Source organism: Opisthocomus hoazin, chromosome 3 (genome assembly GCF_030867145.1).
Source record: "Opisthocomus hoazin isolate bOpiHoa1 chromosome 3, bOpiHoa1.hap1, whole genome shotgun sequence".
Classification (NCBI taxonomy): domain Eukaryota; kingdom Metazoa; phylum Chordata; class Aves; order Opisthocomiformes; family Opisthocomidae; genus Opisthocomus; species Opisthocomus hoazin.
The window spans coordinates 16,003,114-16,018,754 of record NC_134416.1 but is presented as its reverse complement, the minus strand read 5'-3'; the positions used below and the strand labels follow the sequence as shown (position 1 = coordinate 16,018,754).

At 39.1% G+C, this 15,641-nt stretch overlaps 1 protein-coding gene across 7 annotated transcripts in view; it reads right to left on the bottom strand.

Annotated features, from left to right (window-relative positions):
- The window catches only part of ENPP2 (ectonucleotide pyrophosphatase/phosphodiesterase 2), a 76,761-nt gene that overhangs the window by 19,587 nt on the left and 41,533 nt on the right, over window positions 1–15,641 (bottom strand). For 5 of the 7 annotated variants that reach the window (XM_075415638.1, XM_075415641.1, XM_075415639.1 and 2 more), the window contains 5 exons: window positions 13,487–13,542; window positions 11,206–11,271; window positions 10,425–10,497; window positions 1,973–2,084; window positions 360–485 (listed from right to left, as the gene is read on the bottom strand). In XM_075415638.1, coding sequence (XP_075271753.1) covers window positions 360–485; window positions 1,973–2,084; window positions 10,425–10,497; window positions 11,206–11,271; window positions 13,487–13,542 — 433 coding nt within the window. Of the gene's footprint in view, window positions 1–359; window positions 486–1,972; window positions 2,085–5,524; window positions 5,686–7,436; window positions 7,447–10,424; window positions 10,498–11,205; window positions 11,272–13,486; window positions 13,543–15,641 lie in introns of all 7 variants that reach the window. The other 2 variants (XM_075415643.1, XM_075415642.1) reach the window with 2 other exon arrangements.

The window sequence follows — 15,641 nt, the reverse complement described above, 5'->3', positions numbered from 1 at the left end:
ATGCAGTGCTCAGATCCCCCAAGTCCTGTTTTTGTTGACAGAGGAGAGAAGCGCATGAGTAAACTCACAATGACACGTAAGCTGGAGTGTGAAACTGGCTTCGAGGGCTCCCACTTCTCCTCACTATAAAATGGTGGGTTTTGCCCCAGAACATTTCAGCTGTCACCTGACACAGCTCTATCACTGTGGGGTCTGTGAACTACAGACTGGGAAGGGGGTGAGCAGCTGGTCTCCAGTGGGCTTCCCTCTGACTGTCCCGCTAACACACTGCGAACTTACACCCTTTGGACAACATCCACCCAAGGAAGGGATAGAGTCTAAGTTCTCAGGACATGAGGGGTACATTTATAATGACTTACATTTTAGGTTATTGCTAGATCTAGGACGAATTCGTCCTAAAGATCCAGGCAGCAAAATGATATCTTCCACATTAGTCAGATAGTTGCTTAAAAATTCAGTTCTTTCACAAGTAGTGTCTTCCATCCCTGCAGAAGGAAAATGCAAAATTAATCCAGCTTGAAAATAAATATGTTTTCCAAAACAGCAAAAAAAGAGACCCCGAACAGCCTATGTATTCTTTTCTTTTGAATGACTAATCTTATTCTTGTTCTTCCCAGTCATCTAATTCCAACACCAGACTGGTAGGAGCCAAACTAGGGATGATTTTAGCACTTGCCTGTACGAGAGAAATGTCAGTCTCAGTGTTGTAGAAACCATCACCGCATATACCATGTGCGCACTGACACATCTCCAAACTAAGCTTATGGAAAATCAAAGTCTGTTTCTAGTTCAGAGTACTACTTCGGGATTATTTGTTTTAAACAAAGGATTTTAAGAGAAGTCGCCCACAAAAGGTATTGTTTGTTGGTGGTCTGTTCTAAGGCAGCTGCACATAAACAATTCTCTGCTACAGCCGTTTGTGGCAGGGAGGAATGTATTGCCAGTCACAGGCAGTTCTCAGCCCCAGACTGCCTCCCCTGGAAATCCTTCCTGCCCCTTACCCTTCTCTCCCCGCAGCCAGAGAGGAAGCATATGCAGTTTTATTGTTAATGTAACAGTTCTTGTGAGAATTTCATAAACGAAGATCTAAACAGAACAGGACCTTTGGTAACGTTGCTAAAAAGTTATGCAAAAGCAGGTTTTTCTCAAATACGGTCACATTTTTCTTTCATAAATCTTTTTGTCTTTGCTAGTATTTACTATTTATTCTATTGTAAAGTTTCTTTTGATGCCCTTAAAGAATCAGACCTACCAAATAATATCTCAGCTTTTGCGTGACTCCCCTTCCAACCCTGAAATATCTTTTTACTGTTTTCCTCCTTCCTCCATTATTTTGATGACATTTTCCATCCTAGCTGGACACAGTCTATTAGAGGTATTCCAGTCTTTCTCTTAGTAGGATAACTTGACCCACTAATTGCCATGGAAATGTCTCACCTTAAAGTCCTGCTCCTCTCCTCATGAAAAGAACAGTGTTACTAAAATTTTTCCTTCCATAAAAACTGCCAAAAACATTACTCTAGGCACATTATAGGCTTCCAACAGATGCAAGAAGATCTGCACTTGAATGTGATATCACACAATGGTACGGGTTGGAAGGGACCTCTGGGGTTCACCTAGTCCGAACCCCTTGCCAAAGCAGGGTCACCTCGAGCAGGCTGCACAGGACCTCTTCCAGGTCGGTTTTGAATATCTCCAGAGAAGAACATATCAAAAATACCAAGCTCTGAAAAACTCTAAGTGGAGACATAAATACCCAGATCTCTTATGAAAGAGAAGTGTCCTCCAATGACAATTATCCGGCAAGCTGAGTGGCCAGTCCACACCAACTGGCTGGTTCTGGGGATTTGAACTACCAGAAAAAATTATCACAAAAATATCTTAAATGGAACTTTCATTTAAGCCACCTATTATATGTACAGCTACATTGCTCAAGCATTTATATACCGATAAATAATATTGTTTATTTTACCATGATCACCAACAAATATGACATTGACACATCGATGTAGTTTCAACTGTTTCAGTCCATCCATTAGTTGTCCTACTGTCTTGTCAATCTCTCTCAGGGGATTCACCATCATCTGTATAAATAAGCAGAAAGGAAAATAGTTACTTCTGTCATTGCAATGTTCCCCCTTCTTCTACAAATGGAGGTCCTTTGGCAAAACTCCGACAGGATAACCATCCAGGTCAAGAGGCAAAGCCTTGGCAGAGCTGTTACACCTACAATTACCGTACCATTTCCTTTCCTATATCCACACTGTGATTTCATCATGAGAAAGCCCTGCTGAGACGCTGACACGTGACAGTAAAAGATCTTTACGGCTGATCCTAGGCCTCCCATGGACGTGTGTACATTTGGCAAAACAAAGTACAGATATTAGAAAAATGCACGTGACTTTGGGTTTCAGTTTACTACTTACAGATAAGTAGCAGTAATTTCAAAAGGCTATTTTATGTCAACGGTTTAGTAAAAACATGAACATGAAATATGCCAAGTCACTTAATGAAATTCACTTCAAAGGACATCTGATACTAGGATGAGAACATGCAAGCCAGTTGAGTAGCATATGGGGCTTGGAGGGAGCGTTCTCCAGCTTTGACGTCAAGAGTTTCCAACACCTCAAATGACAGTTTTGGCAAAATTGTCAGCAGGCCCCAGAAGACATGGATACAGTACTGTGATTTCTTCATTTAAGTTTCCTTTTCATTAAGAAACAAACCAGAAAACACCAAGACATGTTCACAGGATTGTGTTTTCAGGTATAAGAAAATGAAACATTTTTTACCAGATGGCACAGAGAAGTGAAATGTTTTAAAGTAAGATTTTAGGCAGAGGACTCAGATTTTGTTTTGGTTTTGAGAAGAAAACATTTCTTGTCACTATATGCCAACTTCCTCCTTGCTTGTCTGTTTGATTTGGCTGGTCCAAGTATCCGCAACAAAACATCCTTCCAGTGACAAACAGAATGCTAACAAAATTTGGATAAGAAAACCCTGGATTTTGGCAGAATTTTCTGAGAAGAAAAAATAAACATCACATTAGTGTGACCCAGAAAGCGATGGTTGAGAAATTCCCCCTCTGCCTGAGTCATTATGGGATGGATGTTAAACGAGTCTGATAGGTTATAAGATGAGAGAGGAAATGTCATCTCCCATGTGGCACTATAAATACACAGAGAAGTGGCTCATGAGAGACGGAATCACGGTGGGGAACAGGAGGAACAATTTCTTCGACATATGGAAGTAGTTCAGGCAAAGGGTGAAATTTTGCAATACTTTAATTCAGAAAAGCCTAAGTAGTCAATTTAGTTAAAACTTTGAAACATTTTGACTTTAGAAGAAAAGAAAAATGTCTGTTTCAGCATTCTTTCACTCTCAAATACAAAGAATTTCTTCAACAAATGGAAATCCCATTTTTATGAAACTCCATTTGTATAACATCAATCATATAAGGATTTATTTGGAATCCAAAGCTTATTGAAGGAAGCTGGAAATCCAGATGGATTTCCCATTAATGTTTACTTTTGTCAGCAGGCTTGAGGCTTCTTTAAAAAAATAAAAAAAAACAACAAAAAACAAAACACCCACAAACCACCCACAATACTTCCAGAAATTTCAAGGATTCGTGAGTTATGGTAATTTTTTTAGCTACCGTCTTCAGCAATTTAATCTGTAAACCTTCAGAGATATTTCTGAAACTGTAAGAAAGTCAGTATAAAGGAAGAATTCTGTTTGTAAAAGCAACAAAAAACTCACACAGAAACCCACCAAAAAACATCTTAAACTGTGCAGTTTTCACAAGTTGACTGTGTTCAAACAGCTCTTAGAAAGACCCTCACCAGTATTTCTTCATCTCTTTGTATTCTGTCTCTCTTCAATTTCTAAATTCAGCTATCTTTTATTAATCTATACGATGCTCAAGTTTTTCCGCAAATGGTCTTTGCAGTCTAAGGTTGGCTGTCGGTGGCATATTTTTTGTGTGGGCATGCTGCTCTTACAGCTCATGTTCTTTCCCAGATGCAACTTCCAAAGAGTTACTGGTAAACAAACAAAACTCTTGCATATACCTTTCTTCACCTAATATGTTGATATCAAGACTTCAGAAGGCTGTACTGAAACATTTTGTCTTTCTAGATATATGGATCTCTAAGGTGGTATTACAGTAGAGAGTTGGTACTATGGCGAAAACATTGGCTATGGGATCTGAGACATAGAGACCACAATTGGATTCTCTCCCAAGTTTTCCCTTAGAAGAAGCTTGATTAGAAGGAAGAAAGAATTTCACTTGATCCTTTTTTTTAAAAAAAGTTTGGATGACCTGTTCATCCAGAGAAAGAAAGCAAAAAAAAAAAAGCGAGTCACATAAGTTCACATCAGTAGGAATGTTACAAGCTATCTACAAGCTTCATGGCAGAAGTGTATAACCTGGAATGGCAAATTAATGCGTAATAGCAATATCATCCATGGCAGTTATCAGTTCTCCTCTCAAGTAAATCTGTGTTAAGAGTTCTCTGGAAAATCCCTGTTTTCTTATAGCTGGTAATTTTTTGCATGTCCTTGTCTGCCATGTCTTTACACTCAAAGAATCGGTCTCAGAATAACTGTTTTGAGTTGAATCATGCAACAAGTCAAAAAACACCCCAACAAAAAAGCTATTGAGAAATATGTTTATAGCCTCTTGTAGGATGTAGTGAAGTGTCGAGGTTTTTGTTTAAAGCCTAAAGAAGAAATACTTACATTGTTTATTTGAAGAGTTTTTCAATTATTTAGTTAAATTTTTGAAACGAAAATAAAATTGAAGTGGTGTATAACTCCTCCCAGTGTGTTAGCTAGTGCCAGGTGGAGAAACACAGTACCCTAAGGAATACCCTTTTCCTCCACTTGCATCTTTTCCTAATAAAGCAATTTCTATTTAACATTTTTCTTGTGAAAACACACTTATGCACCAATTCTATTACTAATACAGCATTCAGAAATCATGTAATCAAGAATCCCTTACCCTCCGAAGTCAGAAACTGGCTTTAAAATATATTTTTAAAGCTCTTTCCCTTTTAGATTTTATGAGTAGCATTTTCAGCACTTTTCCATAACCACGATGACTAGACACAGAATCTCAGATAATCACCAGACTCCCACAAGCTGGGGAGTTAAGGAGGCTACGACATGTTGCAGAATTTGTAATATCTCAGAAGCGTTAGCAAAACTGGTAGTGTCTTCCCGGGGATTTATTTGACATTGTCTCCAGCTGATGGCTGGATTAAAAAATATAAAGTGATTACAAAGACGACTTTCCCTAATGCAAACAGAGTCTGAAACCAGAAAAACATAGCTCCCAGAAGACTTGGTATGGTTTGGCTGCTTTCCTTTGGGTCCTTCAGTACATTTATAGAAGTTTTGTATGCAAAATCCCAACCTGAAGCACGGAGTGAACTCCCAAGTTGAAAAAAAAAATAAAGCTAGAGTAGTGCCTAAAAAGTAGCACTTCCACCATAAAATTTTGGAACACGTGTAAACTTACTTTCTTCCGACGAGCTTCCGCAGCATATTGATCCACTCTACGTACTTTTCTTCTTCTTTTCTTTGGAGCTGCAACTGGTCTTTCCTGTCTCCTCTTAGGAGCAAGTTTTCTCTTAGGTCTCTTGGGCGGAGTAAGAGGGGAGCCATAACTACTCTCCTGTACTGGCGGGGAGAGATGTCTGGACTCAGAAAAAAAGCCTGTCTCGACTCACATCAGATAGTAAAGCTAACTGTGCCAGATAATTCTGAAGCATAAATACCGTGGCCTTTTCAAAAATTTTGGCATATGGACAATTTAGGATCTGTCTCTCTAAGGAGGAATTCACCAAATTGTACTGAAAGCAGAAGAGCAGTTACAAGAGCGGACAGCATAAAAGCAAATGAAATTGGTGTTTCAGAAGATAGATGGGGCTTCTGGTTTTAAAAATGTATAGTTCTGTGGGTTATTTACTGATAAATATTAATCCATTAATATTATCAAAATTTAAGTAAACAATTTCAATTTCGGTAAAATTCATTTCATATAATCTAATAAGTGTCTCGGATACAGTGCTGGTGGAAATGCAACATCTCACTTGGGTGATGGTTCAGGTATGACTGCTAGAGCCAATCCAGTCTAAATGGCTTTCTGCAAGGTTTCACACACACACTTATTGGCTGAATCGGTGGCACCAAGTACCCTCATGAGTAGCATCAGCAGGTGCCACCACTGTGTGCCAGGCCATGCACCCCACTGAAATCCCCAGCACCCCACTAGCCACCATTTGGGCTCTGGAGGTCGGCAGGACAAAGCTACAAAGGTGAGGCTCAGTTTGCATGGAGCTTGTATCCATCAAATCAGCTAGTTAGGGCATACTACGGCAGTGTGGCAGAAAGCTGCGCTGCTACCTGCCTTATCACCAGCTTTATGGGCAATTTGAGAATGTCATTTCCCACCACTTCCAGTGTGGCATCTTATTGGGTAATGTTATTGTTCATAAAGACATAAATGCCTTGGATGGACTTGTAGAAGGGAAAAAATATTAATATATAACTGGAAAAAAACTACTATCTCATTAATCAACTTGCTCGTCATTTTAAATTGTACCACTCTCACTGACTTTAATACACAGGCTCTTGGCACTGCTTGGGATTGCGTGAGAAGTGCTGATAGATGAAGCCTACCGGGAGGTAGTAACTACAATACGCTGTGTATAACGGAGCACGCTGAGCGGGCTTGAGAAGAGTCAGGGATTTATGACACTATTGAACTCCTGTGTACTTAGACAGCTTCTCACATTTGTTCAGATACCGAGCTATGTAAACAGGGAAGGGAAGGAAGGGGATGTTACCATCTGCCATGCTGTTTCAGTGCTTCCAAGGCAAGCAGCTGGAAAGGAGATTCTAGTCCAGTCTCATTCGTCTCTCTCCAGAAAGGCATTTTAATAAAGCAGCACCAGAGTTTTCTGTTTTTAAAACGCTTCAAGCTTTGTGCAGTCCTGATGAGAGGAGCGGCAGGAAAAGGCAGGATTCTCGTTTTACTGTCTCTGAATCGGCTCAGACAGAGCTCCACAATGCCAGAAACACGCGAGTGCAGGAGACCCAGGTCTGAACACTGAAAATGGCCGTCTCAAGACAGCATGTTAGAGGAGCAGCAGGAACGGCTTAGCAGTGCCAGATTTCGATGTGTTTTAGAGCTCTTATGGTAGTATATTTCTAGAAAATTTTATTTTCAAAAAAAAAAGTTAGCTAGGAGAAAAAAAAAAGCCAAGTTCTTATTAACCAGCCATATCTTAGTCTTGCTTGAGAAGAGTCAGAACAGAGTTATGGAGGAGGGAAACGAATTCCTCCCCACTTACAGAAGGGAACTGTAACATCACAAGGGTAACTAGCCAGCCAAAGCTCTGCTTCTTGACCCGGACGGACCAACCTACCAGAGTTCAACTGCAGAAGCACAGAGGGAAAGAAAAAAAAAATGCAGAAGTAAATCAAAAGCAAGCACATATTTGATAACTCCCATAACTACTCCGGGAAACATAATGGAACCCACTGAAATACTTCCTAACAAGTTTGTTCGTGTCTCACAAAAAAAACCCCAAATCCAAAGACAAAAAAAAAACCACCCCAAACCTAGACAACAAACTCATTTACACTGAAATTCACACAGTTAGAGGACATACAAAGTTACTCTAGTGTACACTGGCCATAATCCATATTCCACTTATATCAACAACACTGGCAATTCACCAATAAAGTTTCAGGGCATCTGAGTCCCTTTATTTCTAGCTTTTAAGATGCCCTGCACATAGGCTGTTGTGCATGTCCTTTGAAGCTCTAAGTGCCATCTGATGAAGACTGGAAGCTGAAAATTATCATGAAAGGATGTCATCAGACCTTCAAGATTATACATTTAAAATACATTTAGAACATTATTTGGTATAATCATCTCTAGTAAATATTCACTTTAATGGACATTTGTAAGATTTGGAGCTTTCAAGGTATGAAACTATTCCTCAAGCTACTAAGTGCAGCAAGAAAAACTCAGCATAAAATCTTCACTCTTCAAAAGAAGGATTAAGAAGCCCATCTTAAATATAACATAGAATTTTTAAGAGCTTGTTTCCAACCGTTATTGTTTGGCTGATCTGCCTTTGCGTGAAGAAAAATGAAGCTGTCAGTACTACTCCAACTGCCTCACTGCTGTCAGCTGTGTACAAGAAAAGAATGATTTCAGCGGGTGGTCCTGCTGCTCTTGGTATCAACAAACCAGCTGAAAGTGATTCCTTTGAGGATTTTCTTCCCAGCTGATTTATGTAAATTTCATAGCTCCTAAAAATTATATTGAAAACAGTATCAAGAGAAACAATATAAAATACTTCCTAGCTTTTCCATCCTGAATCCAGGCCCCTAGCAAGTCTCAGTACATGTATACTTCCACAGCTGTAGTCATTTATTAAATTTCCATTCACAAAGTTATGGCCACTGTTCGAACTGCAAACCCATGTATGCTCATGTGCTAACTTATCTGTTCTCTATTTGCTAAAAATCAGTTTTTTGCTCTTCTTGTGTTTAACACGACTGGCATAAATCTATTTATTTGTAAAACTTTCATAAGCAATTAATTCACACTTCTAAGGAGCCTAAGCTTTGCCTTGCAACTAGCGGTCAACCTTCAGATAACCATCCAGTAGAACCCTGAAACATCAAGAGCCTTTGGGCACTTTTTGCTCTTGTAATGGCTTTTCCTATGATGATAAAATTAAGCTTCACTTTCTAGATACCTACAACTAACCTGAAACTAGATTACCACACTGGATGCTAAACTGGTTTAGACTGTTTAAAGACTACAATTTAAAGAACAAATTCAATGCCATCATCTTCATATTCTCCATTAAGTCCATGGAAAGGGCCCCACAACTCTGTTCGGAAGGAAGTGGTTGTCTACAGATAAATAAAATTTAAGTTGTCAGTCATAAGCCACATATAATATTTTGTAACACTTAAGTAAGAGGAACTATAAAGCATTATTGGGTAATATATCCTTGAATCAGAGAGTTCTCATTACTGATATCTCGCTTGACTGAGACAGACATCTCTCTTGTTCTGAGCCAAATGACAACATGGAGACATATCAATGCCTGTCAGTTTAGCAAGAGCATTGGCAGATTTTAACCACTGTTTATATATAAAAAGGCCTATTTCTTCCTATCCAGCTTGGTGTTTCACTGCTGGTTTGGAATAATTCCTCACATCTGCTGCTCTGGGACTATGGCTCAAACTGCTCCATCAGGGATGCTACCAACAGCAAGTTCACAACCACTGCAAACTTATTTAAACAGCTCAAATAACTCAAGCATATTAAAAAAGATTAATGCTGTCTTCTCCCATGAATAATAGCTATCAGATGTATATCAAACAAGTAAGAAACTACTGCTGGGTAACCCGGCTTCTCAGAGAGATTTGTATTATCTTCCAAAGGGTACATATCTGATACACTCCATAGTTTTCAATGATTTGCAAACATTTGTTCATCCTTTAAAACGCATGTATAAAACCTCCAAAAGTCTTATGATGGCAATCTGCAGTCATATATTTGCACTGAAACTAGGGGACTTTTCCCAGACGTCAGAGATCATTGGAGATGCCAGTTCCCAGTCACACGAAGTAGTGGGATATTCAAGTGCAGAATATACTTTCCGTCCCCACAAACCCCAGACAAGTGCATAGTCTTCAAGTTCCTGTCACCTGGACAGTATTGGCAGGGAAGCAGTACTCATCAGTCCTTGCCAGCTACCCAAAGCTCAAACAAGGGGTTAAACTACTGTAGTGTTTTGCACATATTTTTTCATTAAAGTACCTTATGGTGTTTCAAAACTTTTTCCAAACTCAGCAGTCTGGTCCTGAGGGAACAGTACAGGCAAACTTTCTGAACCCCTGTAAGGACTATATAAAACTAGAAATAGCAGCTTTTTAGAGTTCATGATGGACTGGAATTATTTCTTTGGCTACTGTACACTGTCAGCTTTAAAAAAAACCAACTTTTTCTTCTCTGCATTTTTCCTCCATATTTTCTGCTTTATATTTTTATTACTTTTAAGAAGGATAAACTGTCAGAGGAAAGTTAAATGATGCTGTTACATTCAAATAGACTCCTGTCTTTGCCAAATAAATCATCCATTTGCATTATCATATCACACATAGAAATAGCCTCCTGAAAGGCACGGGCAGTTCCTTCTGTCAGAAGTGAATCTCCCATGATCAATCCTTTAGACAATAACTTTGCTTTCTCTGGCAGAGGGGATAGCATACTGAAGAAATGGGTGAAAAAAAGTTGCTAAAAATGTTACTCGTGAGCAGTGGCAATTATTAAAAAAATGTATTTGAGACACTTGCTATTTCTGCAGAAGAAAATCTGTACTAACCTCTGAGTTGAAAGGACCATATCTGTGGCCAGCAGCATCTGGTTGTTCAGAGTAGAAAGCATAAACATACGGCCTGAAAGAAAGAAAGGTCTTGTTCAGGATAGCTTTCCTTTGACAACAACAAAAAACCCCAGACCTGTTAGGTCAAGTCAAACCAAGACAACTTTCCAACACGAGTTGACTTTATGGAAAAAGGACTGTTTCTCAGTCATATGTTTCCATGGTACAATTAAGCAATTAGTTGTTCTACAGTTTTATTAAATCCAAGAACACATGCAGGGAGGCACATGGGGTACCATCTGAGGACACACATTCCTCCTAAGTCTTGTAGGAGAGATCGCAACAGCAGCTCGCCTGAGCTTTGCAGCCAGCAGCTTGTGGGAACTTGTGTACTAAAAAATATTCATCATTAAAATCTTAACATTTTCCAAGTCCTCGGGGTCCAGTCCTGCAATTGCCATTGCCTGGCAGGTTGTTAAACCTTACTAGACTCAGTAGGATAAGAACAATCCAAGTTAATCCATGTAACTAAATGCTTCTTGATAAGAAATAAATTCATACCATACATTTATTGTGAAGAATCAAAATGCTGACGGTTAACAGCCGAGATAAAGAAACCCAACCCACAAAAAACAAATCCTAAACAAATCCTTAAATCAGTGACAGCATGTAACACACAAAATACATTTTTAGAATTAAATTTCCCCTTGCTCTTCCAGCTACTTTTAAGGAGAAGACAAGCTCGTAGTTATCCTACAGCAGATGAGAACAAGTGAATTACCTTTCATTGTCTGGAAGGGTTAGCCACTGCAGTATTGTTAATATTCTGCGCTCATGGGGGATGACACTGGACCACAAAATAAAAAAATATACCTCGTTATCATAGAATACAAAAAGCATCAACAAAGCCTTACAATGAACTGATTCTAACACAGTAAAAATCAGTCATAACAACCGCATTTGCTTTTAGGATGCTGTATCTTCTTTCTTGCTGGATATTGATTCTTATTTTGCACACAGAATAATTTCAGATCTCCTGGATGTCCACATACTCCAAAAGAAAGATGATCAAAAGTTTGTAACTGGAGTCAGAACTCAAGGCAGTAAATCTAACTATTCTAAATAGCAGTGAATAAAGATCCATTCTGGTAGCTTTAACCCAGATGAACCTTTTTGACACACAATGGTGCTGCCAGTGGATAGCTGACATGAGTAACAACCATTAAATTCCTCACATCAGTACAGATTTAAATGACCATCCTGCTCTGGTAGTCTTGAAGACACTGGGAAAGTTCCCATTGACTTAGAAGCAACCAAACTGAGGGTTAGACTGGTGTAACTCAAAACAGAGCCATCTGAAACACCAGGCCATCATCACGGTGACTTGCACAATTTTGACAGCTTCTCACTCTGCAGAACAGACTCATCCTATTCCACTGTTTGTATCCTGAGACTTCTCACTCGTCTGCTGAGGCCAAGTTCATGCTATGAGAACGACTAACCTTATAAAGAGCTCTTAAACTTCCAAATATCTCAACTCAGAAAAGCTCTGCAGGTCAGTGACCACGCAGTTATTTTAACACAATAGCATAACCAGTCCAGATTCCATTGGATCAATAGCAGCATCCCAAGACAGGAATCACATACAACCATCTTGGATCCACCACACTGAACTGAATTCAGCAGTCTATGGAAACCTCTGACAGAAAAACAGAGATGCCGACAACCATTTTGAAATCAGTTAGCTTTTAATACTTTGTAGAAGAACAGTGGTCCTCTGTCTCCAACTACACAAGAAAACTTTTGGTTGTAAAACAACTATAAAAATAAGAATTTATGCTAAAATTTGCAAACAAGGCAATATCATAAAGCAGAATAATAATCTTGGGTATTGCACAGTTTTGAAATTCTTATTATTTGTGCAATATGAAAAAAATCCATTATTTCAATAAAGTCATTTGTGACTACTGTTTTCCTAAAAGAATTTGCCTGAAAATTCTCCCAGAAGACATTCTGTGTCCCAAAATAAATCATGTAGTTTTAGGGCACATATATTTCATTCATACATAAAGTGGCTGTCTCAGTCTCTTAGCATTGTCATTCATATGACATATCTTTAGTTACCTTGCGCAACACTTTACATCCCCAGGCATGCATTGGCCAGGGTGTTTATGGTGACTATGCAGTTGTAGAGCTCAGTAATCACATTAATTTCTTTGTTTTGTAGAGTACCAGACTGGAGCTCTGTCAGATAAATGTCTAGCATGCCTGAATTGTCATCAGCTGTGTAGGTGGTACATTTTATTATTCCCTCCATATGCTATATGATATTTAGAGTAACAAAGAGCATTATTCCTAAAGGAATCACAAAAATATAGGCAAACTCCCTTAGTACTTCAGTCTTGACAGTTTGCCTATTTATTTTGCTCCTGCAGTTCTGCCACTAAAATGAAATAGAGAGATTGATCCAGATGAATTCCTCAGAACTCAGAAATGATCAAAATTTATTCATTTTCGGCTAGGAAGATATGTCTTAGTTGGGACAAGGGAAAATAATTGGGAACCATTAAACAAAAGAATAAGCAGCAAAGATCCTCGAGGCTCTTTTAGGAAAGGGAAGGAGGATATCTTAAGCAAAGGTCAGACTGGATCGTAAAATGAGTGAGTCAGGCTTTTGAGTCAGTTAGGCTGTTGATGTCAGACGACATCAGAGGACAATAAAAGAGTCTTCCACAAACACTCAGAGGACTAGGAAACATCGCTAGCAATACTAAGGAAGTAAAACAACACACAGTCAAATGAAAAAAGTAATTTTTTTTTTTACATAGTCACACATCTTTCATCCAGACAACTGCTAAAAATCAATGTATGAACTTAACGTAGCAAACAGTAGCATAAGCTTTAGTTTTCAGAAACTTCGCACAAATGAAACAAGGGAGAGTTACAGGTACAGTCTCCAAGCTACTGAATGCTTAGATTAAGGAAAATGACTTAATAAACACTTGCATTAAAGTAATTCCCAATTTTTAGTTACAAATCTCCAGAAAACAGAGGGCACTTACACAGACCAGAAGAACGTGCCAGCTTTCACCCCTTGCTTGGCTGCAGTAATCCAAATCTAATGAGGAAAATATAAGAGGATTAGAATGTGTTCAGATCTTTAATGACCCTCTGAAATCAAAAGAAAATATTTTCAAGACACATTCTTCTACCCAGAGCCTAGAAGCAAAAAATGCAGTCTTCAGCTTCTGTCCCTAATTCAACGACATGGAGTAAGAAACCTATGCAAAAATCTGTAGCAACAGATCAGCTGCTGCACTGTAGACTTTCACCCCTAATCTCTGTGTTGCTTTTAATGCAAAGCATTAAGACTCATGGTCAGGAATTTCTTCAGTACTCGATTTAATTTTCAAAAACCAGCCACGTCTAACCTGAGTCTGTTAGTGTTCACGTTTTGGAGGATACTCAGGAAAGAACATGACTTGACTTTAACTAATCAGTGTCTGTATAAATGTCCCTCTTTCCCCATATTCTGCCATCAGTAGCCAGAAAACGTGTTGGGAAAGAGTACCCAAAAATGGGTGCAGATGAGTGAGCAGTGGTATAAAGAAAGCGGGGAGGGACACCTTCCTCCAGAGCTGTTTAGAACTTTTTTGAGCTCCCCCGAAGTGGTGATTGATGGAAAGGATGGAAACAATCTCCATGAATTTTTCAAACCCTTTTTTCAGTCCTTTGAATCCCATATATTTTTCTAGCTATAAATCAGTTTGTAGCAGCAAGTTCCACAAAGTAGTCCCACAGTGCATGAGTGTATATTTCTTTTCATTTAGTTTAAACGTGCCAGATTCATGGGGGTTAGGGTACTGTTCTCATACTGTGAAAACACATAGTTAATCCTTTCTCTTCCCACTTCTATACAACATTAACACTGGAACAGGTTGCCCAGAGAAGCTGTGGATGCACCTCCCTGGAAGTGTTCAAGGCCAGGTTGGATGGAGCTCTGAGCAACCTGGTCTAGTGGAAGATGTCCCTGCTCATGGCAGCGGGGTTCGGCTAGATGACTTCTAAGAGTCCCTTCCAACCCAAACCATTCTATGATTCTATGATTCTAACATTCATGATATTCTGCCTCTATCTATTTCTTTTTGAGCAAGGCTAGCCTTGGTTTGCTTGATCTTTCTCTAATGAAAACCATACCATACCCCTGGTTATCCTCATTACTCTTCTCTCTCTCTCTCTCCCTTCACGCTTCTAGCCTATGAATATCTGTCCAAGGCAGGGGAATGAGAATGACCAAACATCAGAATGGTCCACAATCAAGAAAAGAAAACAATATGAGTTTGTAGCCCTACAGAACTAAATTTCTCTTCCAAGGAACTATCCAAATTAACTGAAAGCTCATTTCAACAGTGGTAATAGTTTAAAGGCCAGCATTATGTACACAACTAGATTATTTCTTCCCATTATTTATGCATACTCCAGTTTATGCATTTCACATGCAGCTAAGTCAAAACATAGATCCCTTACTTAATAATTGCAAAATCTTTGGTTTACTTCAAAAAAATTTTCTGAAAATACGTTCAAGGCTCCCTGCCTCACCTCACAGGCACTTATAAACTGTCATCCGGGCATGCATTATGCCTGAAGTATTCATGCATCACTCTTAACTGAAATAAATTTGGCACAGTCTGATGAAGGATCATTTGCACACTGAGGCTATAGTTAACAGCAATTAAATTTGGATATTTTTATGTTATTTACGGGTAAACTGGTCGTCTTTGCCTCTCCAATGCCCTGGAAACACCCCTTAACTTATCGCTCATCTTCCAATCTGCCAGATCTTACTGGACTCAATAGAGTTAAATTTAAATCACAGCTATAAAAGATGATTTATTTTTATTGTTTTCTACCTTTTTCGTAACATATCCTCTTTTTCAGGGCAGAATACATCCATGGTAACTCTACAGAAATGGCTGTTTATGAAATAAATGCAGCAAGAGCAGGAGCAGAATGGCCATGGATTTGAAGCCTGCTCTTCTCTGTTTTCAGGTGCTTCTCCTCAAGAGCCTGATTTCAGGGTTGGTTCATATTTTTCTGTGCTGAAGCTGCCACCAAATGGGGAGTCCCCCAAGCATCAGCCCCAGCCTGCACCAGCACTGGGGTTTGCATGGTGACGATGACCACAAGATGAGGTGGCTGCAAAGTAACTCCCCCATA